Source organism: Centropristis striata, chromosome 16 (genome assembly GCF_030273125.1).
Source record: "Centropristis striata isolate RG_2023a ecotype Rhode Island chromosome 16, C.striata_1.0, whole genome shotgun sequence".
Lineage (NCBI taxonomy): Eukaryota > Metazoa > Chordata > Actinopteri > Perciformes > Serranidae > Centropristis > Centropristis striata.
Genome location: NC_081532.1, coordinates 16,937,209 through 16,964,728, shown reverse-complemented (window position 1 = coordinate 16,964,728; position 27,520 = coordinate 16,937,209). Strand labels below are relative to the sequence as shown.

Sequence of the window (27,520 nt, the reverse complement as noted above, 5' to 3'; positions counted from 1 at the left end):
AGACTGTCCCTTATTTTGCACGCTGTTAGTGGGCCAGCATCACAGTCTCACAGAAATAGACAGCTCATGCTTGAAGAAACTGACAGGTATAGACTATAAACAGTCATGTGATGCTTTTGTCAAACAGGCAGATGTCACTTGGTTATATTGTGCACACCTTTTTGTAGAATGTAACCATGACCTCGGTATTCACTTGTTCCTAAAATACTTGCTTTATAAGAAAGTCTACATGGCAATACCTTTGTTTTTCCTTTTATGACAGAGAAAAAATAAGTAGTGGTAAGATGCTGTTGTTTTTTGTGTTTTGACACATGTTAATTGCCACATTGTGAACCTGTGAGTTTTCTCAGCTTCAGTTCTAAATATGGGATAAAACCAGATTGTTACATTTAATTACTTAGACATATGTCTTCATATAGTGAAATCCCCCTGATGGTACAGATACAGGCACTTTTCTGCAACAAGCAATGCTCTTAATTAGTAATCTTCTTGCTTGTTACTGTTATTGCTCTTTATCCTTCTGACATGTCTCTTGGCTCTGTCTTTTAGAGGCAATCAGAGATGTGTTTTACATCAATTGATTTTATGTGATTTGGGGTTTTTTCATGTTTTTTTGGGAGGGGTTTATTGTCATGCTTCAGATTTCAGTTCTGGTGGATTATGCGACACCTGTGTTTAGTGGTTAGTTCAACTTCTTCCAATGTGAAATAACTGTGCACTTGCAAAAATACATTTTCAAAGTAGCTTCCCCATGCAGGAGTATGTGCTATGTGCACATTTCCAGGATTTTTCCTTTCATATTTCGTGCAGAGTAAGCGTGCATCATTTTCTGTGAATCCCCCGTGCATGTGCATGCCATTTGAAATCCAGTCAAGTATGGCAGACTCCCCCACTGACAATACAAACTACTATATGGAGGGGTAGCTAATGGGTGTGACTATATTTTATGGCTATAGCTGAATAAAGGCCAGCCATAAATAGTATCAACTAAAAGGTTTGATATTGTAAATATTTCAAGGACTTTAACTTTAAAATTCAAAACATTTAATGGTATATTAGTGTAAAACAAAAGAGGGGGTAAAAGTTCCAACTTTACAATGATGATACCAACAACTTAATAAAGTGAGAAGATAATTTGAGATGTGTAAGTAGCAGCCCCTTCTCTGTCTCAGTAACTCACTATGGGCTTCATTAGAGGAAGAATGATATTACTTTTTGGGTTCCTTCGCTTGAATTTTCCCGAAGTCTTGAGTTTTCACAAGAGGATTGCCTTTAATTTCACTCTAAGACTTTGCAGTGTAGCACACTATGCCATTATTCTCTTGTTAAGTGCAGTAAGGGACTTTAGTTGTGACACAGTGTTGTAATTTACCTTTTTGTTGTACCCACTTTCCTTGAAACTGCCTCGTCTACTTCATGCTTCATACAGTAAGTCGTTTTTAAGTTAATCTCACAGAATGCCTTCTTCTCCCAGAAATAGGACATGATCATAACAGCATTCAGCTGGGATATCTGTGCAGAACATTGATATGTAAACACACCAGCATTTAAATACAAAGAGAGAAAAATATCCCTGCTTAGAAAAAAGCCTTGTAGCAGCACTGCATTGCATTGTGGTCTATTGAGTCTAATTTGAAAATGGAGAAATCTGCATACTAATTAGAGCTGAAAACACCAAAGAGGAAATGGCTTGTTGGGCTACAAAAGTTCTAAGGAAATTAATTAGGCAATTTGTTGCTGATCACTCTCTGAAAAGTAAGAATAGTATATCAGTGAGCAACTAAGTGGTGGTAATGTTTCCGGCCATTTATCAGTTTTAATGGGTCATTAAGGGAGAGGGAGCGAGCAGGCTGCACTCAGGTTGCCAAGACATGTGCTAAGTGCACTCAGCATTCCCACATGGGCAGGACCTCAATCACTGTGCTTTGGCATGTTTGGATAATATTTTGCAACGCCACTCATGTCTCTAAAATCAATATTTCTTCATGTGTAATTTACCCGCTTTCCATCCCAACAAAGTTGCTTAGATCGATGCTCTGGTTTTCAAAATATACTTTCATATAAAATATTTGTTGTTGCCACAAACCAGTAAGAAAATGGGGGCAATTAATATTGATCTATCTCCAGTATATTTGCCAAAAACAAATAAATGATGTGACAGAAAGTGAGTGGCATGGCTTTTGACTGAATATTAAAAGAATTGTCATTAGGAACCTCATCTTTAAATTTAAAATGTATGTTCAACACCCAAATTCTTCTCATAATTTTTCAGTTTGTCATAATAAGACAAAGTAACAATCAAATAGTAAACAGTTGTGCATTTGCTTGGTATTAAATGTATTGCCTTCTATTAAAGGTGCCATGTAATGCTCATTTTCAAGTTCATACCAAGTTGCAACATCCAGGTCTGAAAAGTACCTTGAACCTGCATTATTTCACATGACCAGCAGGGGGCGACTCCACTGGTTGCAAAAAAAGTCTGATTGTATGAAATTCAATAGCAATATGGCCCATTTCTCACTTGATTTATTAACTCAGTAAAAATTCTCATAATATGTTTATGGTCTCAATTTCTAGTTTCAAGTCTTTTTCATTACAGAATGATGTTCATTTTGTAAATTATGGTCCCACTTAAATTAAAATAGGCAATAAACCAGGGTATGATTTAGGGTGTTTCTACAGGTCCCTAACAGTGCACAATGTGTTTTCATCTTAGAAATTTGACACTTCCACAGTATGTTTTCACTTTATAAAAAATAATTGTACATTTTTGTTGCCTGGACTAAAAATACTTAATTTTGAATAACAATTGCCAACCAATGGGTGACATCATGGTACTATACTATATACAGAAGTCCTGATGGCATGTTTAAAGCATAGACTGTATAAAATAAAGGCACACGTTCTGATGGATCGACCATTTTGATACTTTCACATAATCTATATAGGACCTATACCTGCTTTATAATTAAAAACAAACAAACATGGAAATCTCACTTTTTACCATAAGGAATCATATTTGAGGCATTGCTCAGCAGCAAAACAGTTAAATGGGAAATATTTTATAAAATCGAAATATGAAGGACAAATGGAGGAGAAAGGACTGACTTGAGCCTGAGAAAATAAAATAACATAAAAAGAGACTACAAAGGTATTGAGGTCCAGATTTCAAATAATACTAGAAAAAGAATCCGTTGCCTAGAAATGTCTCAGGTAGCCGGAGCAGCTGCTACTATTTACTCTGCTGCTCCATGTTCCATTGATAGAAAATAGATGAGGTACTAATGGATGCGTGCCACCAGTAGTTCTCTATCCTCTGTAAGACACGGGTTTTGCTACAGAGGCCCCTTTGTCCTCAGCTTCTCTGTATTGATTTCCTGGCATATGCTTGGTTTTCTTGAATGGTACAATTTGTAAGATTCAGATTGTTGGGACAGCTTAGCCACTGCATATACACAGTGTGCAGAAAAATCTGTGGTTTCACTTTGCTAGAAAAGGAGTCGAGCTAAATGATTTTATGTGCTACTTTCTCAACTGGATGGTCTTTAAACTAGCTTCCCCCGGAGATTTACTTTTTAGGGTACCAGTTGTTTTGATGACTACATGAGGGAAACGCTGTTTAAACATATAATAGAAGCTCTATCCAAACCACACTTCCTTCGAGCAGAGACAGTATGAGTTCAAGTCATTGTGCAGTGGTAGAATTTTTTCTTCTCAGTTAGTCACAAAGGTTTCAAGTGGATATCAGACTGTGCATAATGTCTTGGAATATTTATGCGTGTGCATATGAGTTGATTTCAGTGCTTTTAAGCACATTTAAGTGGTCCAAACCCGCTTCATTCCCAAAAGAGTTCAGTCCCCGGCTATGTTTGCAGGCAGCCAATTATGCGGCAGGTGTAAAAAGGCAGGTAATATTCTGTAAGAGTAGCCAGTAAACTCACTAATTTGATGCTGTTACATTAATTCTGTGGATCCGTATTCTGGCGTAAACAAATTACATGAGAAGAGTCTCAGTCACAGTGAGCCTCGGGCTTCTGTCACATTTGTAGTTAGAAATCCACAAACAGGATACTGCAGTCAGTGCTTTTATTGCTGCAACAGTTTCACCTAAAGAACAGATACATTAGACAGATTAAGGAATTATTGATCTTTGCTGCTACCAGTACAAACTGCAGCAATGCTGGTGTTTTATTTCTTGTAAAGATCCGACTGAGGAACCTGATCTTATAAGAAAATAGATTGTATTTGAAATAGTCCTCAAACAATGGCTTTAAGGCAGTTAATCAGTTAGTTCATATACGGAATTAAAAAAGAAAAGAAAATGTGAAACATTCTTTAGTCCAAACTTCTGAGATGAGAGGATTGGTTGCTTGAACTGTCAGTCTATAGTATTTCTGCCATGTTTGACAGTTTTACTGACCAAACAATATATTACATAATGTCTGTTATTTGCAGTGTCTGAAACGGTGGACTGCATGGACTAAAGACTATGATCTGAAAGGCAGATCGATACAAAGCAGTTTATACAACCTGTCTTCCAATAAAATGGGCCTGAAAAGTGAAACTAATGCAGAAGTGCCTTAAACCTGCATTGTTTCTAATAGCCAGCAGGGGCCGACTCATCTGGTTGCAAAAAGAAGTCCAATTGCATAGAAACCTATGAGAAATTACTACTTCTCACTTGACCTTAGGAAACATTTACCTAATGAGTTTCTGGGCTTTTTACCGTCTTTTTAAATACAGCACGATGTTTATTTTGTAAACTTTGGCCCCATTTAGAGTAAAGTAGAAAAAAAGATTCTAACCTCGTCATTGACAAGTTGCTACAATGGCACACTTCGAACTTTGGCCCTTTAACAATGTGTTTTCAGTTCATGAAAGTTAATTGTGTCATTTTGGTAGCCTGGTTGTACTAAAAGACACTTGAAGGAGTTGGTTGTTCATTCTGAAGTACAGCTGCAGCCAGCTAGTGTTAGTTGATAACTCCATTTAAATATGGTCATCTCTTGCGCCTTTTAGATACAAACAGTATTTCATCGCAACATCAATCAGGTTTTAGAAAACGGCACAGTACATCATCTGCAGCTTTAAAAGTGGTGAATGATTTTATCCAGGCATTGGATTGCAAAAAATATTGTGCAGACCTTTTTATTGATTTATCGAAGGCTTTTGATAGAGTAGATCATAACGTCTTGGCAAACAAACTTTTTAATATTGGTCTTTCTGAACATGCTGTTGGTTGGTTCTCCAATTATTTATTGTCGAGAACACAATCTGTCCAGGTTTCTGGCTCTTCCTCCCTGTGTCAAAAGATGTTCCCCAAGGCTCAATCCTGGGTCCTCTTTTGTTCTCGCTGTACATCAATAATGTTTGTGATCATGTATCAAATGCCTCATTTCATTTCTATGAAATTTTTTGGCTCGATTTTTGAAATGTTTTGCCTCTACTGGATTACGGTGGTCTGCTATTCACGAATGAAACAACTCAGAGCCTTAAGAAGCTGGACTGTGTTTATCATTGTGCTCTGCGTTTGGGAAATCATACACATCATTGTACTCTGTATGCCACGGCTGAAATGCCATCTTTGTATGTTGGCAGGCAGTCTCATTGGTTAGTTTTTATCTATAAATGTATTCTTGGGCTGCTTCCCCCTTACCTGTGTGCATACATGTGTCGAAACCAAACTAAACATGGTCTACGCTCGCAAATCATTGTATAGATGCTGGTGCCAATAGTGAGAACTGAATTAGGTAAGAAAGCTTTTATTTACGCCGCCCCTTTATCATGGAACAATCTGCGAAAAGAATTGAAATTGTCTGTGTTGATCACAATCGGTGAATTTCTAAAGGATTTTTTAAAATTATTTTTTTTTACAGTATATAGTTCTTATACGGAACTTACTTTCGCACTATGCACATCTGCCAATTTTCTGTACAATGTGGACATGATTTTTGGTTTTGGAAAGTTGAACTAATCTTAACTTTAAAGGAGCTTAAACCAGATGAAAAATCACACTTACAGTGTTGTGAAATAAGGGGGGCTATTCCAGGCGCCCCAGGTTCCGAAAGTAAAAGTCCTTTTCATTTTTCCTTTAGAAATATTAAATGACTCACAGTCGGCGCACATCTACAGGTTGGATCAATATGAAACTCTCTTGATTGAATCATCAGTCCAGGAGATTAATACGTGTATTAGAAAATATCGGGTTCTTTGATGTTTAAGGTCCAAGCCTATATAGATAAGAACTTCAGGGGGGAAGTTAACTTTTACTCCCAGGGTGCATTTTAACCAGAAACACCCACTCACAGACCTTAAGCGCATGTCACATATACATCCTGAATGTCTCCAAAGATTATAGTGTTGAGAAAACTGACTTTCACTTCTATTTTTGGGGTCAATATGGGGCTCAATTGCCTCTGGTTGGCCTCATCACCCTGGCCCGGCCCATGCCAAAATGGCTGATAAAGCATGATTTCTCACAAGTGAAGCTGAATTAATTCAACTGAAGTTAAAGTTGAATTAATTTAACTAAACTGGTGGCAGTAACCTACGGTGAGCCTACGGAATTATACCAATCTTGCGAGAGTCTTCCATTTCTATGTTCAGTAACATTGAAATGGCAATCCTGCCACAATATGATCAAAAAATGTGTTATTTCTCATAGACATCATGTAAACCTTTGTAAAAACATAGCAAACAGAAAACATCTAGTGAAAAAGTATCCTCAGAAGTCTTGCAAAGTACTTTAATAAAAATAATTTACTTTATTTTACTGGCTGGGGAACAAGGCTTTTAAATTTGTTGGGCTGAAATGTGTTGTGCCGAGCCTTGGTCGGATTAACCTGCTTGGAGGACTCCGGGGCAAAAATGTTTTGTCAGGCTCTTATTAATCCTCCCTGGCCCCATTAAGTACAGTGAGCACGGAGACCAAGAAATTAGCCAACACCTGATGGAGTACTTGCAACGGTCTGTAATGGTCTTTGTTTTTCTGTGTGTCAGTTAGCTTCAGTCAAAATGCATAACATAACAAAGAAAGGTCCACGATTAAGTCGGACCAACTTCAGCCTTATATTCTTTTATTGTCTCAGTAGTGTAAAATCCCAAACAAACTGGCAATTAAATGGTAAATGGACCTGCACTTATACAGCGCTTTTCTGGTCGCTTTGCGACCACTCAAAGCGATTTACACTACAGACTGTGCTCATTCACCCTTTCACACATACATTCATACTGGTGGCAGCAGCTACCCTAAACGGTGCCACCTGCCACCATTGGGAATTCATTCACACACTGATGAACGCAGCATCAGGAGCCATTTGGGGTTCAGTATCTTGGTCAAGGATACTTCGACATGTAGGCTGCCATGGTCAGGCATCAAACCTCCGGTCAGTGGACAACCTCTCTACCAACTTAGACACAGTCACCCCTAATTTATCATACAAAACCTGCACCATAGTGAAACTGGGGTTATTTTGGCCCCTGGTGGTCTGGGGCCATTGAGACAGCTGCTCACTTTTCTACCTTAGTAATCCAGTTGAGCTGCTGAAAATACAGTATTGATTGACATTCAGAGTCTGGGCCAGGATTGGCTGCACACTGCTCTAATCCTGAAACCACAAGCAAAAATGGAGGTGGCTGAGCCGAAATGGTGTTGGCTAATCGTGCTAACTGCGTTAACACTAGTTACATGGTTAGAGGTGCGAACACCTGCAATAGTATAGAACTATGGACCCGAACCCAAATGTACAACTCTGAGACAAAAGTTTAAAAATAAAGTTTTATTAAACAAAATAAAAAACACTCTTTACTGAGGAAAAACTCTACACTAATCTCAGAAACTAAAATTTACAATACTAAGGCTTGACCTAGAAAAAACAAATAATCACTCTCATGAAGCTATACTAGGAATAAGGAGACAAACAGTAAACAAAGTATCGAAGCAACAAGACAATGACATGGACAAAGCGTCGGTTCTCTGACATGGGACAAGACAAACTGGCACAGGACAAAGGGAGACACGGATTATATATACACACAAGGTAAGGGCACATGTGGAAACAATCAGGGTGGAGACAGGTAATCCTAACTGCAGGAAAACAGACAAAGGGAGAAAGTAAAACTGGGAACAAGGGACACAGACAGGAAGTGGAAACAAAATAAACATAGGAAATCACAAGACAACATAGACACGAGACAGAACTGAATTAATTAACTTAACACATCTTTCTGGACATGAAACCCACCTGATGCTCACGTCATCTTTTTCCACTAAATGAACGTCTTGATAACGTTCTTCGTGCTGAGCTTGGCACCAGACTCTTTCTCTTTCGCTCCAATGTCACCTTGACTGTCACACTGACTTGAATTCGCCCGAAGCCAGAGTGAATTCTCGGGAGTGACGGTGGAGATTGCTAATCCGTCAGAATGATTTGGTGACAGGCGAAAGTGCTAATCCTCCCATGTTATTCAGTGCCAGTGAGGACTGCCTAATCCCTCGCTGAGGGTCTGATGTAAAAAGAGATGACGCTAACTAAACGGCTCTCTAGGAAAAGGATGGAAGAAAGTTCACACTTCTAGTACACACTGATTTTAACACTGCCAATATTTACTGCTGCTCTGTGTGTTCTGTAGTAAATATCTTTTGATTCTAAGCCAAAAATGTATTCATGGGATGATTGACAGCAGAGGGAAGGCATTTTGTTCCTCAAGCGAACAGAAATCATGACTGTTGGGGAAACATGGCCTTCTGTGAGATTTAAAAACCTTCAGCAGAAGTTTCTTAAACCTGTTTTAGGGTTAAACTTCCACAACATTTAAATAACAAATATGGAATAATAAGATTTTCTTTCTGTGTGAGATATTTAAAACTGTAGATACTGATGCTGCAGCAGCTTATTTCTCTCTCCCCTTTCCTAAATACAAACTGATTTGCAGCCAGTGAGAACATGTTGCAGTTTTGGCACAAAACGTCCACACGAGTTCAAACATCTGTCTGAAAGGCTAGCTGTTCCAGAGATCCACACAGCATTCAGGCTTTCATCAGATTCTTGTTATTAATAATTGGTAACAGGCAAAATTACTTCCTCGAAATGTGGAGCTGAATACAGAGAAAATACCAGGTCCCATGCTGACAGACCGTAAGTGGAGGAGACTTTCCAGGGAATGAGAGGAGTGTAAGTTCTAAGAGACAAAAAAATTGGGAATAAGAGTATATTATGATCGCAAATCCCTTGGCAGCTAATAGGAAATGACTGACTTTTAAAGCTAGCGTTAATTATAGAGCTGTCAGGAGCATCTTGCCGTAGTTTCCGATAGGCCTACCGAATATTTACTATGAGTTGCAGTAATCTATTTTTAAGAGGAAATGATGGAAATGAGGTATGCAGTAAGCCAGAGGTTTTGTGCAGATAATATAAGTAAAATGTCCCCAAGCACTGCAAATGAATTGGAAACTTCTATTCAAAATGCATGAGTTAATCACCCAATTATTAGCACTGTGATGCAACTACTGTATTGTTAACTGTGGACCTCTCACTCACACAGATGAATCATCTTTGCTGACTGAATGAGAGGCCTGAAGGTGGGAGGAAATGAGCCAGAGAGATTTTGAAAAAAAAAAAGACAGTCTAAAAATATATTTTGATTGTAGAGCACGCACGTCGAAACAGACAAAGTTAAAGGGATAGTTTGACATTTTGGTAATTAAGCTTATTCATTTACATGCCAGAGTTAAATGGAGTTAAATGAGAAGATCAATACGACTCGTGTGCCTGCCTGTTAATCCTGTATAGCCTGACACATGAAATATTTATGAGGAATTCAATCCATCATTTTGCAACTTAAATTGCGTAACCGAACCCTAACCAAGCAGTTTCATCACCTAACTCTCAGCAAACTGCCACCTTTTCACAACGTTAACCTCATGTTTTAATCTGCAACAGATGGGATATGAGGACTGTTGATCTCCTGCCACTGATAGGGGTGCTACATTTAGGAAAAGCACTCATGGTAGAGGTTTGGAGAAACGTGTGTGTTCATAAGGGTTGGACGACCAGTGTTGCCAACTCCTCAGTAAGGAAAGTAGCTATTGGCTGCCCTAAAATTCGCTGGACATCGCTAAATGATGTCATCGCCTGATTTGCATAATTGACCATGTGCCTGTAATTGTGATGGACGCTGTAGGAAAGAGGAATAATGTCGTGGGAGAGACAAAAACAGAGTAAAAAACACCCTAAATTTGTTTAGACCTACAAATGCATGTCTTCTGTCTTCTGTCACAATTCCAACCCTCCTCCTTTATCTGGCCATGGGACCAGCAAAAGAGACCCAAAAGAGACACTGACTGTAAGCCAGCCAATCGGCGACGATTCATTTGCGGACTGGACGCCAAGGGGTTAACATCTCCGGCTCTGACTGCAGCTAGGAGGACTGAGCCGTTTGTGAGTGCTTTGGAGATCCAATAACACCAGAAGAAGTCGCTAGATTTGTCGCTAGTCTTTTTTTTTAAAGAGTCGCTCGAGGGGTCTGAAAATTCGCTAAATATAGTGACAAAGTCACTAAGTTGGCAAACTGTGGACAACTTGTTGGGTGTGGAGAGCAAACAAAATTACATATTTTTGTAGGCCAACCCGGAAGTCGCATCTCCATGGGGTCTACTGAGAATTATGGAATTTTTGCATTGGACATTGGAACATTGCAGAAAATAAGTTCTGTGGCAAACACGTTTCTGATGCTTACATGTTTTGTCCAGCAGGATAATCTTTACAAATGAACGCTACTTTTATGATGCTTGAGGCGTTAATGTAGCCGATGGAAGTAAAAAGCTAATGTTATGCTATCGCAAACTACCACGTGGTTGCATGATTTTCTACCCCACTACCGTTACGCTTTAGACGGTCTCCGACAAGCTAACCAGCCGTGTTGACAAGCTATCATGTCCGTAGCATAATACCTTGTTTATTAACATAATCTAACAATCTTCAAGAGTTTGCAAGAGTGCTGAAAAACATGACTAGAGACTGTAAGATGGACTAGTGAGAGAGTTCCCGTCTGTTTCCAGTGTGATGATGTTTAATGTCCCCGGCAACCACTGTAGTCTCATTTAGCCACTTGTTAGCAACCGCCTTTTTGAGGACAAGTAAAAAACTAAAAAAGTAGGGGTATATTTACTAATTTATAATTTATTTTGTATAACAACACTTGCGAACATCTCTTAAGCTTGTGTTTACCACAGACCTTATTTCAGGAATCTAACCAAAACCCTTTCAAAATCCTTATTGAGTTTGAATGGTTCGACCCAATGGTGCTAACATGCTAACTTGCTTCTGGTTTAAGAACTCATTCCTGTGGCGCCCTTTTGTGTTCTTGGCCAGGAGCAGTGACTTGCAGGAGTCTCTACTTACTGGGACGGTAACCTGTCAATCATGACAAGACTGCAGTAATCACTGAATAAAATGGTCTGGAAGATAACCTATAATTCATTTTAGCACACTAGATATGTTGCGTTAATTAGTGAGTGTTTTTTTTTTTTTTTTTTTACTTTTGGACAGAGCTGTTTCCACCTTCTCTCAGTCTTCATGCTAAACTAAGCTAGCCATTCAGCTCCAGGGTTAGGGTTTCACTTTGAATAGACAGATACTAGAATATACTCATATAACTCTCAGTAAGAGATTAAATGTTGAACCTTTCTTTCAATTACTGTTTTAGACATTGGGAATTGTTATTGTACTAATACAATACCGTCTGTACTTTGAATAATAATTTTAAAGAGTATATTGCATAGTATCTGCTTATCTCTCCTATAATTGAATCTTGTTGTTTGTATTGACTGTTATCAAAGCTTCAGTTCCTATGAAAACGATACAGACACAAGAAGCAGGAAGCCATTTATGTTTCTCTTCCTAAAGTAAATAAAAATGCCTTATTTATGAGGTTCTGGCTGTTTTCAAATGAGAGCACTTTCCATTGTTCTCGTTTTGTCTGAAATCCAGAGAAGCGTCTGTTGAATCTTAAAATCAAGGACGGACTTTAATCAATACTTGGGATCAATATGGGCACCATATAATTGCAACAGGCCCCTACTAGGACAGTACAAATGCTTCCCCTGAGTTTTGTGGCGAACATAAAAATGTTGACAACAAGAGACCGTGGAACATCAGTGGGCTCCTTTTCCCATTTTATTTTTAGAGGTAAGGAATAGATGTAAGTTAACACTTGACCTTTTAAAGTGGCGTCGTCTCTTTACCGTTGTGGTTTGGCGTCATCCTAAATTGAAAGAGACAGAGTTTTGATAGCCATGGGAGTGTTCCTGAAAAAAGGAATATGTTACACTCTGTGCAGCTTTTTTCTGGTTGAGTAAAACCTTATATATGGGTGATTTGGGTATTTTTTTAATGATTTTACACAAGCTTAAACGAAGAAAACCCAAACCCTTACCCCAGCTGCATTGAGCCTTGGATGGCACTCTGACAAACTGCTGAAACTTACACGATAATGCAGTTTTAAAAACACATTACACGGAACTTGTTTGCCGAAGATAACATTATTAGAATGGATGCAGGAAAAACTGCTGTAATATGCTAAAACAAATCTCATTTTGTTGAATGGGGAAAGGCCTATGAATCAGTGGTGGTACACATATACCATGAAAAATGGATGAGTTCTACCTCCCAAGACTAAAATTAGACAGGAACCTAATATGGTGAGTGTCCTTCAAGTAACACTGTGATTTATAAGCAACAACAAGAGACAGAGGGTGAGAAAAATCGGCTATTCCTCAAAACACTTGCCAAGACAGGTAGAGAAACATAATGCCAGTTGACACAGCGTGGAAAATCTGATTATTCCTTTTGGGGGAAACCTAAGCAGCCATTGAAATGAAGCAATGGCGTCTTTTCAAGCAATCATCTCACACAATATGATTACTGTTTGACTGTCCTTCAATGACAACAAAAAAGGATAAATGTACAGTGTAGTATGAATATTGATAGTTTTCTATACCTTTAGCTACAGATTTGAGTGTGCATTTAAATGTTTGGACAAATACAGTTCAAGTGGAATCATTTGGCAAGCAGCTAATAGATGAGCTACTTAACTAGTTCATTAATTAATGAGGAAAGACCTTAATTGACTTTCTTTTTTTTTTAGGTCTTTTAGCTTCTGGAGGAAGCATCTGTAGCAAAAGGCGAGAATTAATTACTTACTAACATTTTAAAAGCGCAGACTTAATGGCTTATTAATTCGTCATTTAAAGCTCTTTTATTCATGCATTACTGTAAAATACTAACTGATAAACTACCTACTAAAGCTTTTCTTAAGTTTTTCTTGTGGCTAAAAGCTGAGAACTAATTGGTTTTTGTAATCCTGTCATGCAGCAGGTGTCAGTTACATGCGTTTTTGTTAACTCAGACATGACAGTATCGTTAATGAAAGAGCCACAACGCATGCAACACTATTCATAATTGGTGCATGATTGTCTGTTTGCTAAAAAGCTGCATTAGTGATGGATAGCCTCAAATGATGAGCAGCATGAGGATAAAATGAAAAGACATTAATCCTGCTTTCATTTATATCTTGGGCCACTCGGGGGGCGTGTGGAACTAGTGTTTGCCTGTCGGCCCATTGATTTTCTCAACAACCGTTTATATGATCAACTTTACACTTGTGGGTGTGTAAGTGAGCTCCACAGGAAGTGCAGTGTTGAGTGTGAGCTCTTGAAATCTGCAGGACATATGTATTAATAATGTACAATGTGTGGTGTATTAACATCACTGAATGGTTTGCATAAACTCACTCACTGACAGTCGTTACAGTACATTCAAGAACACGTAGAAAGACAGACCGTTAGCAAGTGACAGTGCTAGGCAGGGTTATAATAGTTTTGAATTTTCATTAGTTTTAGTTTTAATTTCGTTGTCAATTTTGGTTTTCAAATTCAGTTAGTTTTAATTCCTTTTCATAGTGAGTTTGCTATTATTTTGGAAAATGATTAGTTTTAGTTTAGTTTTTATTAGTTTTAGTGTTAGTTTTTTTGTGATGGGGTATTTGTTGGGTGCCAGATTCAAAAAGGCCACAATAAATGTTGCCTTTATTTCCTTTGTCTTATCCATCTCAGCCCCAATAAGTTTATTAAGTCATAAAACCAGATAGATGAAATAGATTTCATATCGACCAAAAAGGTTTACGTATGAAAAAAGTTGACAAAGACGAAAACAAAGGACATTTTCACTATAATTTTAGTTAGTTTTGTAACCACAGAATACAGTTTCAGTTAGTTATCGGTTTATCGTTATCGTTTTAAAAAAAACCTCTTGTTTTTATTTTTATTTCAGTTAACGAAAATGTTTTTTCAATTCTAGTTTTCGTTATTTCGTTAGTTTTCATTAACTGTAATAACCTTGGTGCTAGGGGATGCAACCATGTAATGGCAGTTGTATTTCTCAGAACACAAGGAAGTGCAGTGTCGAGTGGGAAATTTGTTGGATGTGTGGTTTTCAAGAAAATTCCAAGGAACAATACCAAAGGCCAAGCAATTGGCCTTTTTTCCCCAAACAGGCACACTTTGAACAGGCACTGCACCAGTTAAGGTATTTGTATTCGTGACAGTACTTGACAACTTCAATATTCACTCTCCTTTTAGCTCTATTTTTGTCTCCACCAAGTCCTGAGGGAAATAGCTGGGTCTTTAAATGTATAATGCTTTAGTATGTTCACCAGCTTGTTGCTAACACGTTATTGGTGAGGTAGGATATAGTGTACAGAAGAGCTTTTTTGCAGAAGACAGCTGCCTGCTCCATCTTCAAATAACACTAATGAGAGTAATATATATATATATCTATCTCTATCAACAGATGTATATTAGGGCTGTCAATTGATTAACAAAAATGAATCGCAGTTTGCCTTGATTATTCCTGATTAATCCATTTTTTGTGGTCTTACCATCAAAGCTTGTGATAATGGATATTTCTCTGTTAAGGGGAGACTCATGAAAGAGACCTCTTTTAATATGGCCATGGAAGTTTTTCCTCGCCAATAGTTTAAACTAACTTTGGAGCATTACCAGTTAACTTCACCTGATTCTGTACCTTTAAAACTCAGCCTGCTACAGCTGCTATCTATCTATCTATTCAAATTAATTACTGCAAATTGTTAATCTTGGTAGCACTACTACATATGAATACAGAATCTCTAGGCAACAGGAAAAGATTTTGTTCTCAGAAGCGTTCTGGTTTACATTTTAAATCCACTTGGGGTCTGGCTAGTATTGACCAATCCTGTTCGAACAAGCAGGTAAATAGTCCGTCTGGAGAGCAAAAAATGGGGAAAGCATTGGTCGAAATACGGTCTGAAGTTGATTTTAGCTTCTTCTTTTTCATACGTAGATATCGGTATGACATAAAACACATAAAATATCTATATAAAATATCGATGAAGTTGTTAATTGTATTATCAACTATGTACGGTACATGAAAGAAAAAGTCTTGGATATTTGTTATCCTGCTATAATCTGCTGGCTACACCTGAACCCCAAAGTATTGGTCATGTACTCCGCAGGCTAAATGCTCATCAGACTGACATCTGATCGATTCTCACATTGATAGCATTGGAACTAAATTAAAAGATTAAAGTTATGGGCGTGAAAAACATGAAAAATTCTCTTTGGGTTTGCCACTACGAGCAACATCTTTCATATCATATACAGTCATTGATCCATTATTAATCTGATGGCATTTGATACAGACTTGTGCCGACAGTGTCATGTTGAAAGTGTCACAGAAATGTCATATGGTCTGAGCTGGTAGGATTGCTGTCATAACCTTTACATAAAGTGACGTGGGTGCTTAATCAGACATGAGTGCGGCATGTAAAAATTGTCTATATTACGAAAAGGGGCTTGACTCTAAATTTAAAAGCGACAAAGCGGAAGAAATGTCACATGCTGGTGTGATAAAATTCAGCTGGTCGAGGGACGATATATTCACATAATTCATTTCCACAGTATGGAGGCTCTGTTTCAGAGTGTTGGTGCTTCGGTTCTGGAGGCTATAGTTTAGAAGCACTACACCGTCCCTCCCTCTGTCTATCAGTATGAGCAAACACTCACTAAGTATTAACTGGACTTTTCTAAATCCAGAGACTGCGGGGTAAAGCAACATCCCTTGTGAGCCTGCAGCACAGCAGACGTACAACAAGCCACATGGTGGAAGACAGGATACGCTGTTGATGGCTCAACAAGGCAGCGCTTCAGAGGAAACATGGCCAGTGGTGCAGAAAGGAGCTGCTTAATTGGCAGAGTTTGAATGCACAAGCACTAATTAGCCGCGCAGAACATGGTTCAACTTCCGATTCCCAACAGCATCCTGAAAACTCCGCTGACATTTTGCGCTCTGCAGGGTGGTCAGTGGGTGTGCAGAGTGCCACAATTCCCAGAATAGAAAATGCATTTGGCTTGTTAGCATTTGTTTGTGAAAACACAGTGAATTACCATTAAACTGAGCTCGGGCTCCACTGACGATACACAGTATACTGCTTCCTGGTGCTCAACTGCCTCACATGCTCTGTGTAATGGTGTGGACATAAAAAGGCCAATCAACAGGGATTTTCTTTGTTTCATCAGACAACTTGATGAATAGAATATGTATCCCTTGTGGTTTGTTAATTCACAACAAGGTCTCGCTTTGAATCAGCATCAAATTACATGTAAAACACCGCTAGGAGGACGTAAACACAATTTGCACGCACGTTTGTTTGTGAAACAACATGTAGACGCGAAAAAGGACGATCACTTCAACAATGCGTCCTTTCAGGTCAATTATCATGTGGAGTATGTCATGTTATGTGCTCACACTGCGGCAATAATCGCCTACATGAGAACTCTCTCATGTGAAATAATTCCATTATTCATGGCAGTATTATATCTGGAAATGAGCATAGCGGAACAGTCAGGCCCATGTTTAATATTTCAAGGGAAAACAGCAGGATGAATGAATGCGATGCACTTTTTATGACTCCAGTGATCCAAAGTGACAAATGAAAACTTAAAAGAAAAACATTCTTTCTCCTTGTTTCTTTCTTTCTATAAATGAGCAAACAAGTGTAAAATGTGCATTAAACTTCTTTGCAGAGGAGTAAGATTTATGTTAAAGAAAATAACAATGGCTTCTTTCCAAGGGGGCAAAATAATTGCATCATGTAAGTGAATTCAAAGCCTCGTCTTTGCAAGGCTCTGCGAAGAGCAGAGAGGATTTATGGTCGACATTATTATGCATGGTCACCACAAAAACCACCCACGCCTTTAATGTTCTACACCTCCAACCACACATATTGGGGTAACTGTGATAATTACCTTAAAGTTGCAGTACCGCAGATGCTACTTCACACAAAGCATTGATTTAATGGACACCTGAGGGCAAAAAGAAATGTCTCAGGCACACATTATGTCAATAACTCATTATTAATTCATAAATACTTTTGTGGCGATCAATACTTTAATTTTGAGTAGTTTTAAAAATTAATTGGTACACTCCAATTAAGTCCTCCTCAGCCTAAAATGCATTTGCTCTGCACCTGTCAAAAAACACTGATTTGTAAAGTGCGGCGATAATGAACAGGGCTTTAACCCTGCTCATCCTGACAGATTAAAATCAACATGTGCGCGGAGCATTGCTTGAGTATTACCAAGATCTCCTGGAAGAGCTGGAATCACTTTCTCAAGCTTTACTCGGTTAAATTCACATTAGAAATCACAGTCAACTCAAGCAAACAAGGGTTTTATCTAATCTCGTAAGCGTGGCTTTCCTCATTTCTTCATGTATTTCTGCTTTATCTGTTACGTCGCTCTCTTTATTCTTCCCTCCTCTCTTCCTCTCTCTCCCGCTCTCACTCTCACAGTGACTCATGCATCACCCTACAGCTCCTTTTCGGCTGTCAGATTTTCTACAGTTTCACTGACTCTAATCCAATTCAGAACCAAATCCCAAAACGCTCAACCCTGTAGGCTGCCCTTCTCAATGACCCCCCTCACCATTACCATTTACCCAGAATTCTATGGGATCTTGTATGTTTTCTATCTTGCCCATGACACGGTTGGCTCCAAGTGTTTCTAAAAATATGGCCGGGCTCGAAGGGAGTCGAGAAATGGCCACTGCAGTACTGTATGTGTGCCACCTGGGTCAGCCTGGATCAGCCTGTCACAGGCACTATATAGAAATAGGCCAATCAAAGTATAGTCATATGCCATTGGGGTGCCAAAGCTTATTTCATACAGCAGATGGAGCCATAGTAGCATTTGGATTCTTCTTCTAACTCTGTTTTGGTCTCAACCAACTCCTGAGGGAAATATCTGACTCTTTAGGAGCTAACCAGCTAACATTAGCTTGTATCTTTGTCCGTCTTCCATACACTGCTAGGCAGGTAACATACAGGTGGTTCATCAGATACGGAAACAGTGTCGGGACATAAAACTTTTAAAATGCTAACATGCTAACTAAAATGCTTATTTATTTGTGGCTCAAGCACATTGAAAAAAAAAAAAATGTTTTGAGGCAGATTCTGGATAGACTCCAGAGCCACATGTGGCTCTTCAGGCCATCTGCAGTGGCTCCCTGTGGCTGTGACCAAAACATTTATACAAAATAAAATCTTTATAGAAATATTTGTTTACATTTTAATTTTTATTTAAAGCATCATAGCTTACGAAAGTCATGGCATGGCACCTTAGCCTCTAAATTTTGGCAAACTTCAAGTCTAGTTTTAAGTCTCCCTTGCCCTTGGCTAGCTTTCGATTCCAAATCTCCTGAGATATGTCTTCAGTGTCAAGCCTCTCATTTGCACTTAGCTTCTCACTGCTTTCTGACAAAATCCATCCATCCATCCATTTTCTTCCACTTCTCTGGGGCCGTGGTCGCGGGGGCAGCAAGCTACGCAGGGTTATTAGTAAAGCTGGTAGGCTAGATTAGATTTACTAGGTTTTATTGTCATTGTAAGGCTTGAAATAAGGTTCCATTCCAACATTTTTTCCCTTTTTTCTGCCAATAGTGGCTCTTTTGCCCATAAAGGTTGCCGACCCCTGCTGTAGACCGTATGTTAATTTGCGAATAAGTAAATAACTTACTAATACTATTTAATTCAGTCAGTCAGTTATATTTATATTCAAATTGTGGAATTTAATAGCAAGTTTTTCAGCTAGTTTAACACATTATAATTTTTATTTAGCTAAAATATATGGTTAAAATAGGCTACACCACCTAAATAAGACCACATTTTCCATAAACACAGCAGCCTCCCATTCTTGCCATGTTGGAAATGATTTTTATTTCCATCTGCCTTCACTGCTTCCACCATCTGCCGTTGCCAGAAAGTCTGCAAAGCTTTAGCTCTATTTAACTGAAAAAACAGAGGCCTCGTTAAAACAAGCTACTAAATCTCTGGCTAACTCTGAACAGGTGCCACACAGTACAACACTAACTGCAGAGGACTCCATTTTTCCAGCAATGACCTCGCTATTTCTTTTAATCCAACCAATGTTTGAAGAAGTGATTTTCTAAAATGTTCGCTACACTTTTCGGGATTTGTTATCAGTTACTTTTTCTTGGATATTTCTTTCTCTATACTTTTGTATTCTTTGAAACAACATGCTGTCATATAGACATGAAGGATCACATACTATTATATTATATTACATTCTGTCAACCCTCATCAGCTGTCCATTCAGTCACTCTTCGTTGGGAGAAACATGACTTTAAGGCAAATAACTGAAAACTTGAAAACACAAAGCAGTCGGAGGACAGCGGGCTCCATATGCCAGATATGGATTGGGACATCAAACAGACTGCTGGTCTTCAGCAGAATCAAAGCTACATCATTTTTCAAGGTTAGACACTTGAACAAGTGCTGAAATAGTATTTTAATCCAAGGACATGATTTACAGTCTTTGGGGAATCATCTTTATTTTATCAGTGTCTGCAACGTGAAACCTGGATCAGGACAGATTTTGATTTATGATAACTACTGTAAATACGTCAGGTTTGTTTGGAGGATTACAGCTTAAAAATGCAGAAATGACGCAGTAAATCTCATACATTTACAGATAAGACATTCCAATTCTTTAGAGGTCCCTCAGGAAGATTGAACTGTCATTCTTTTCAGGTTAAACTCAATCAAGAGGAGAGAAAAAGTCCAGTCACAAGAATAAATGCAGGTATTGAACATTTTTGCAAACCACAGATACAGTGATATGAAACACACAGCCCCCTTAAATGTCTGTATGAGATGCAGCAGGCTTTTAACAAACTTCAATCTCATACCGTCCACATCTACAACAAATACACACTCGAGAACAAGTATTTATTTTAAAACCAAACCAAATCTTTTCCTAAACTTTGTTTGTTGTTTCCTTAACCTAACCATGTAATTTTAGTTTTAATTCTAAATGTTAACCACCTGTTTAAACAGCCCAGTCGGCAACAAAAATGCTTACTTCTCTGCAAAACCACAGATTTGTTAATCGGAAAGTCAAGAGAGGAAACAATGTGCTTTTTAAAGGCACATAGGGAGACTTGTTTTTGTGTGTCATTGTTGGAATTAAGACTGGAATTAGTGTGTTTTACCGAACCTTAACTAAGTGGTTTTGTTTTTATTAACCTAACCTTAACAGTGCTGTAAAACGGCAACTGTGACGTTTAAAACAAAACCATGTCATAGTCTACAACAGGTGTCGTCATATATATGTCAAAAATGTGTTGTGGTCTGATGTCAGCAACCTGTTAAAATTAGCACTTGTCACATATTCATAGGATATCACTGTTACTTTTGACTGCAAAGGTATTCATAGTAAATTATAAGAACTTCTTTATTAGAATCACTATCGGGTCATCTATTGGGAGGCTCAAACAAACCTATGACTTTCAAGCAGGAGTGGTGTTTGTGTCACCTTATTGTAGTTAATATCCAGAAGTAGTGTTTTAAGCCTAACCCTGTTATTTTTTCCTAAACTTAACTACGTAGTTTTGGTGCACAACCATAAACAAGGTTTCTTGGTGCCTAAAACTAAATATTTTACAACATTAGGAACAAAAAAAAATGTATGAGGCGATCACCACGTCATATTTCATAGGTTGTCATATGAATATGTTGAGTAGGGATAGGTTGCAGAGGTTCAGAAACATCCATTTCAGGGTATCTGTAATTTACAAAAAAAAAAAAAAAGTGCAACATAACAATAACCTTTGTATCATGTGCTTTTTTTGATACGAGCTTTAATAACTTACAAGGCTGTGGTATTTTTGTGTGCGCACTGACTCTCCAAGTAGAGCCGCGGAGACCGCGAGTGGCCGTGAAACACAACTCTCCGACAGATCACCAGACCAGTCCCCCACTGCAGCAACAGACAACTGGACTGTAATTATTAAACAGAGAGGCAGAGAGGAACAGAGGCTGACGGGTAAAGGCAGACAGATAAATACACAAAGACAGAAGCAGGCTTGTGGACGGATAATAAGGTAGACAGACAGAGATAGTTACCAGAGCACCAGATGGATGGGCAACAAGACAGGTCGACAAATAGCAAGGCGGCCAGAATGACAGATTGGAAACACCTTAAAGTAGACGCCGCTATACCAATGAAACTGAATTTCCAGGAATGTATTCAATTTGTACGTTCTCCAATGCCAGGACTAAAGGAATATGAAAAAATGTTTCCCTCCTTACTCTATTTCTTCCTTTTTTCATTAATGTGATTGGCAGACTACATAGAGCGGATGGGAGTAAGGGTTTGTAGTTGCTGTGGCAACGGCCTGCTCTTTGTTAAAGGCTACATTCCTGGCATCTGATGTTTCTGCGCTGCGATCGATAAAAAGCCAGCCTGCAGGGACTGATGAACGGACTGGGGCTTTTGCCAGGCCAGGCAGGACCGCGGAGAGAAAAGGAGTTAGGTGGAAGATGTGTGAACAGGAGGACGGAGAGATAAAACAGCGATAGGAAGAAAGAGAGGATAGATATGGAGATGCGAGCAGTGCAGCTGCTGAGCCGGGCGGAGGGGTGAGTGCTGTGGGAAAGGGAAAGTGTGTGTGCTCTCCGGCTCCTTCTGCCTCATCTCGGCTATTTTCTGAATGTCACTCACTTCACTATCAAAGTAAGGTATGTGTCTGTCTGCGTGCTCATCATCTGCTTACCTCGGCTGCATTTTTGCTTTGCAGTGATTGACAGAGCTCTGCAAGCAGTCAAAAGCTTTTTTTTAAAGGCACCTTTCATATTTCGAGCATTTTTCTTTGCCTTTATAATGTGCACTCAAATTTCCACCGCTCACAGATGTGTCTAACGTTTTGCACACCTAATTGGCAAAGATAGCCATGAGCAGAATGCAGATACAACTGGTAATGAGGCAATTATGGTCAGCCTCACTGTCTACATAGCCATCTGTCAATTCAACAACCTGTGGCTGCTGGAAGGTGTTTTGCTGTCAAGGTCTGTGTCTTTCCGAGCTGTAAGGAGGCATGGCTCTCAGAGAACATAATGTTTTACAGTTGAACTGTGCATCCTTCCCCTCATTACCCTGCCGTTATCTTCTCTTTTCCATAAAATCCCCCGTGTACGGTGGCTGAGAAGCAGAGCCAGTAAATTAAGAAAATGTAAAAGAAATGATGGAAAAAAATTAAAAAAACAATCAAAAACAATTTAAAAATGTCTTGAAAATCACTGCAAACTTCACATATCAATTCTCATGTATTCTAAAATATGGAAGACAAAATGTATTGCTGTTTTTATTTTATTTATTGCTTTTCACATGCACAGTGCAGTTGCCCTGTTATGTAAAGCAGAAAGTGCTCCCATATCAATATGCTTTGAATCATCATGAGCTGAGACTGTGTGTGCACAGTGACTGCAGTAATGATACGCCCATAATGTATGGACTGGGATGTAGCCTGCAAGTGATGCGCAAACATTAAACATCAACTGGCTTTCTTATAAGAAGAAACTTTACTTACTGCTTTGGAACAGACGGGTCGTTTCAGGAAGAAAAGTTATACAACAATTATAGAATATAAAAAAACAGTAATTCGAAGTAACAAGCAGTAAAAAGACAGAACATTAAAGGAATGAAGCAAATAGAAAATGTTGTAGGGTAAATCAGTGATTCTCAAAGTGGAAGTCCCTAAAAGTTATCGGAGTGTAAGGTTTGTTATAGATTGCACATATTTTATGATAACACTTTTGTCACTATGTTATAAGCCTTATTCAAGTCACAAGCTAGGCCTATTTATTGTTCTTTTAAAATGTTTTTAAATGACTATATATGTATGTATGTATAATTTTATGTTGTGCAATATGGGCTGATGTGATTTTTTATTTTTACAGAACAAATGATGCATGGGGTAAATTAGAATTTGTGTTTACTGTTCATTTTAGTTTAATATATTCTTTATTTAAATGGTCAGCAAATGAGTGATACTGAATTTATGTTTATTAAGCTATTTACTTTTTATCATTTTTCTCAATTGTCATGTCCAGAGTTGGTTGAATTTAATACTTTGTATGTTTAATGTTCAATTAGATTTTATATATATATATATATATATATATATATATATATATATATATATATATATATATATATATATACATATTTGTGCACAAACCACATAATAATGGTCAGTTTTCTCTCTGCAGCTCAAAAGTTCATTATATTGGCAAACTTTTCCCCTCTAAAATCTGTTTGGTCTCAAAAGGTATTATTTAAAATAATCAGAATCCACATTTACTTCATTTACATTTCACATTTACAAACACTTTCTCTAAGAGTGTGTGTTTGTGTGTATGCAGATGTGTAAAACATATATAGAATGCATTGCATTATTTAAAGAAACATACATAGGGATAACCTCTGATGTACACACACACACACACACACACACACACACATATATATATATATATATAGAGAGAGAGAGAGATTCTGTCCACATTAATTATGTACATTTAAATACCACATCTTAGTGATAAATATAGAAACTGGGTGCATTCAATATAAATTGAAACAAAGAACCAGTGAGATGACTCATTATGTTGATTACTTATATTTATTTGTTGCTGGTCATCCTACTGGGGTTCCGTGCGCTTGGCAAACGCTGCTGTAAACTCTGTGGATTCACATTTAATTCCCTGCATAGTTTGTATTTTAGTTTGAACACTTGCCACATAGTCCATTCACCACCCCACCCCCTCACACACACATACACACCATTATGCTGTGTGATATACAAAGTCAGACACATACAGCACCGCCAAATCCACATGGGCGTTTAGCCTCAGTGCACTCTAACGAGGGTCATTTCTCGCCATCGGGCTGAAACATCTTCCATCCTCATGAAACATCCTCAGTTAGCCTGCAACCTTTTGTGCTAACAAAGTGATGAGCGTTCACATTTTTCTGCTGCTGATATTTCTGTCGCCCTGCTGTGAGTTTAATTCCATTATATCCACCTTGCCAGAGAAAGGGACAGTTCATTAAGTGGGAAAATACACGGCGGTTTAAAGAGACATAAGGTTGGATATGTAAAAAAAGGCAGGGGGCAAAGAGGTGAAGAGAGTCTGAGATGAGTTTTCTAACATATTTCTTGTTCGTATTGTGTCTTGCAGGGCTTGTTCGTGATGGTGCTCTGTATGGACAAGAAGCTGTGCCATGACAGAGGGCAACGTGGGTAAAAGAGACATGCGACACCCAGCCCTGAACCACTGCCACCTCTTCCTGGGCGGGGCCTTGCTGCTTCTCCTGGTCAGCCCGGCTTTGAGCTGCCCCGCCCGATGTGAGTGCTCCGCCCAAAGCAAGTCGGTTAGTTGCCACCGCAAGCGACTGCCCACCATCCCTGAAGGCATCCCCATCGAGACCCGCGTCCTGGACCTCAGTAAGAACAAGCTACGTATCATAACACCGGACAACTTCTCTTCATTCCAGCAGCTGGAGGACCTGGACCTCAGCGACAACCTCATCAGTGTGGTTGAGCCCAACGCATTTCGTTCTCAACTTGCTCTCCGCTCGCTCAACTTTCGCAGTAACTTGCTCCAGCTGGTGCCTGTTGGTGTACTGTCAGGCCTGACCAACCTCACCCGCATCGACCTCAGCCACAACCGATTGGTGGTTCTCCTGGATCATGCCTTCCAAGATCTGCGGCGATTGTCATCCCTAGAGGTGGGTGACAACGAACTGGTTTTCATCTCTCAGCGGGCCTTTACAGGATTACTTGGACTCCAAAGTCTGACCCTAGAACGTTCCAATCTGACCGTGGTTCCTACTGATGCTTTGGCACATCTGCACAGCCTGGTGGAACTGCGCATGTGCTACTTGAGCATCAGTTTTCTCAAGCCTTACTCCTTTAAGAGGTTATCACGTCTCCGCCGACTAGAGATTGATTACTGGCCCTGGCTGGACACACTGCCTCCCTATTCACTGCACGGCCTCAACCTCACAACGTTGTTCATAACCAACACTAACCTGTCTGCCTTCCCCGGCGCAGCACTGCGCAACCTGCCCTACCTCACACATCTCAACTTGTCCTACTGCCGCATCCAGCACATCCATCAGGGAGAGCTGGGCCAACTCCCACACCTGCTGGAGCTTCACCTCCAAGGGGCTCAGCTGATTTCGATCGAGCCCTTTGCCTTTGCGGGCCTCAAATCATTGCAACTACTGGATGTTTCACAGAACCGCCTGGACTCTCTGGAGAGCGGAGTGTTTGCCTCGCCAGACAGCCTCCAGAGGCTCTGTCTGGGTGGAAACCCATTAGTGTGCGACTGCAGATTGCTTTGGCTGCTCAATAGCCATAAGCCCCCCTCTCTGCAGATTCTGGATGTGCAGCCAGAGTGCAGCGCCCCTGAGCACCTCCTGGGGAAACCTCTCCGTGACCTCAAGGAGCCTCTGGTCTCTAGATACATGACCTGCACCAAACCACGGATTGGACCCAACACGACCCAGCTGCTGATGGCTGATGAGGGTCAGCCTGCCCGCCTGAGCTGCACGGCAGAGGGAGCGCCTCGGCCCTCGGTGGTATGGATTACACCTCACAGACGCTACATCACGACCAAGAGCAGTGGCAGGGTGGAAGTCCAACCAGACGGTACCCTGGAGATCAAGGCAGCAGAGCTGCACGACAGCGGGGTGTACTTGTGTATTGCCAGTAACCCTGCTGGCAATGCTAGTCTGTCGGCCTCTTTAGCTGTGAAGAGCCTGGGCATTGGGGACAGATTTCACTATAGCAACAGGAGCTCAAACTATATGACAGACTCTAACAGCACTTGGGGGAATGGGACTGTACTGTACAACATGACAGTCCCTATAGACATTAAAACTATCATTATATCTACAGCCATGGGCTGCCTGTCCTTCCTAGGTGTGGTTATCTTCTGCTTCCTGCTTCTTTTCGCCTGGAGCCGAGGGAAAGGACGCCATAAGAGCAACTTTGATATCGAGTACGTCCCTCGCAAATCCAACGGGGCGTCAGCAGATGTTGCAGAAACAAGCGGCCCACGACGGGTCAACATGAAAATGATTTAAGAAACAATGCACACTGACGCATATGATGGCAAAGTCATCAACAACGTGCACACATATCAGAAAAAAAAAAGTTTTTTTCTATGACACAGTGGATTTGTGACAAAAACGAAAGTGACGTACAAATATAGTGGGTGTCGATATGACGGTGATCTCGTGATAAAGTGGGCATGTGAATATAAAAGTGATATATGAAACTGTGGACGTGTTTATATGACATAATGTTCTCATACAGTACATTGAATATAATACTATAACCAACATATCAATATGGGAGTGATATAGTGCTGCACTAGGCATGTGTTTCAGTGGTGATGTGATGAGTAATGATGTTGTCGACTCACCGTGACATCAAGGTGAAGGAGGGAGCCGCTGGGAGTGACGGGGGACATCTTCGCGTGGCATTGGAGCTATCATCGCTGCAACATGTCGGGACTAAATTGTCTAATACCCATCTTAGCTGCAGTATGAAAGGTGCGTGTGTTGTGTTCATGTGTGCGCGCGTGCGTGTATGTGTGAGTGCATCAGTGTGCGCATGTTGCATTTGTGCGTTTCTTTGTGCATGTGCACGCATTGCCTTTCTCGTTGGACGGAACAATTAAAATGAATGATGGGGTCCAAAGTATTTTTCCAGGCCTTTGTTCTTGTTCGGTCATTGTAACAACAGTATTGTTGCTGTTGAGTAAAACAGAGGATTATCTATGTTTGTATGCAAAATCACAATTATTATATTGAACAGAAATGCTGCATAGATTTTGAAAAAGGTCATTGCCCCCTTTGGAATGACTCCAATATTAGATGGGGATTTTTCTAAACTCAAGGAAGCATACAGTAGTTACAATGTGAGGTCTGAGCTTTGTCTTTACCAAAGAGCACACTTACCAGCAACACTTTTCCTGAGAAATAGCAGTGGTCAGTGCCGTTATTACTCTGGAAATGCTTCCAGCTACAGAAACAGCATGTTAAACCCATTTTATA

At 39.6% G+C, this 27,520-nt stretch overlaps 1 protein-coding gene across 3 annotated transcripts in view; it reads left to right on the top strand.

The window, feature by feature from the left end:
* Positions 1–27,173, top strand: part of lingo2b (leucine rich repeat and Ig domain containing 2b) — a 40,079-nt gene extending 12,906 nt beyond the window's left edge. The window contains exons 1-2 of one of the 3 annotated variants that reach the window (XM_059353980.1): positions 21,999–22,129; positions 24,634–27,173. In XM_059353980.1, the coding sequence (XP_059209963.1) occupies positions 24,677–26,545 (1,869 nt within the window). In that variant the 5' untranslated portion in view covers positions 21,999–22,129; positions 24,634–24,676 and the 3' untranslated portion in view covers positions 26,546–27,173. Of the gene's footprint in view, positions 1–21,998; positions 22,135–24,633 lie in introns of those variants that run through there. The other 2 variants (XM_059353979.1, XM_059353978.1) reach the window with 2 other exon arrangements.
* The last annotated feature ends 347 nt before the right edge of the window (positions 27,174–27,520 follow it).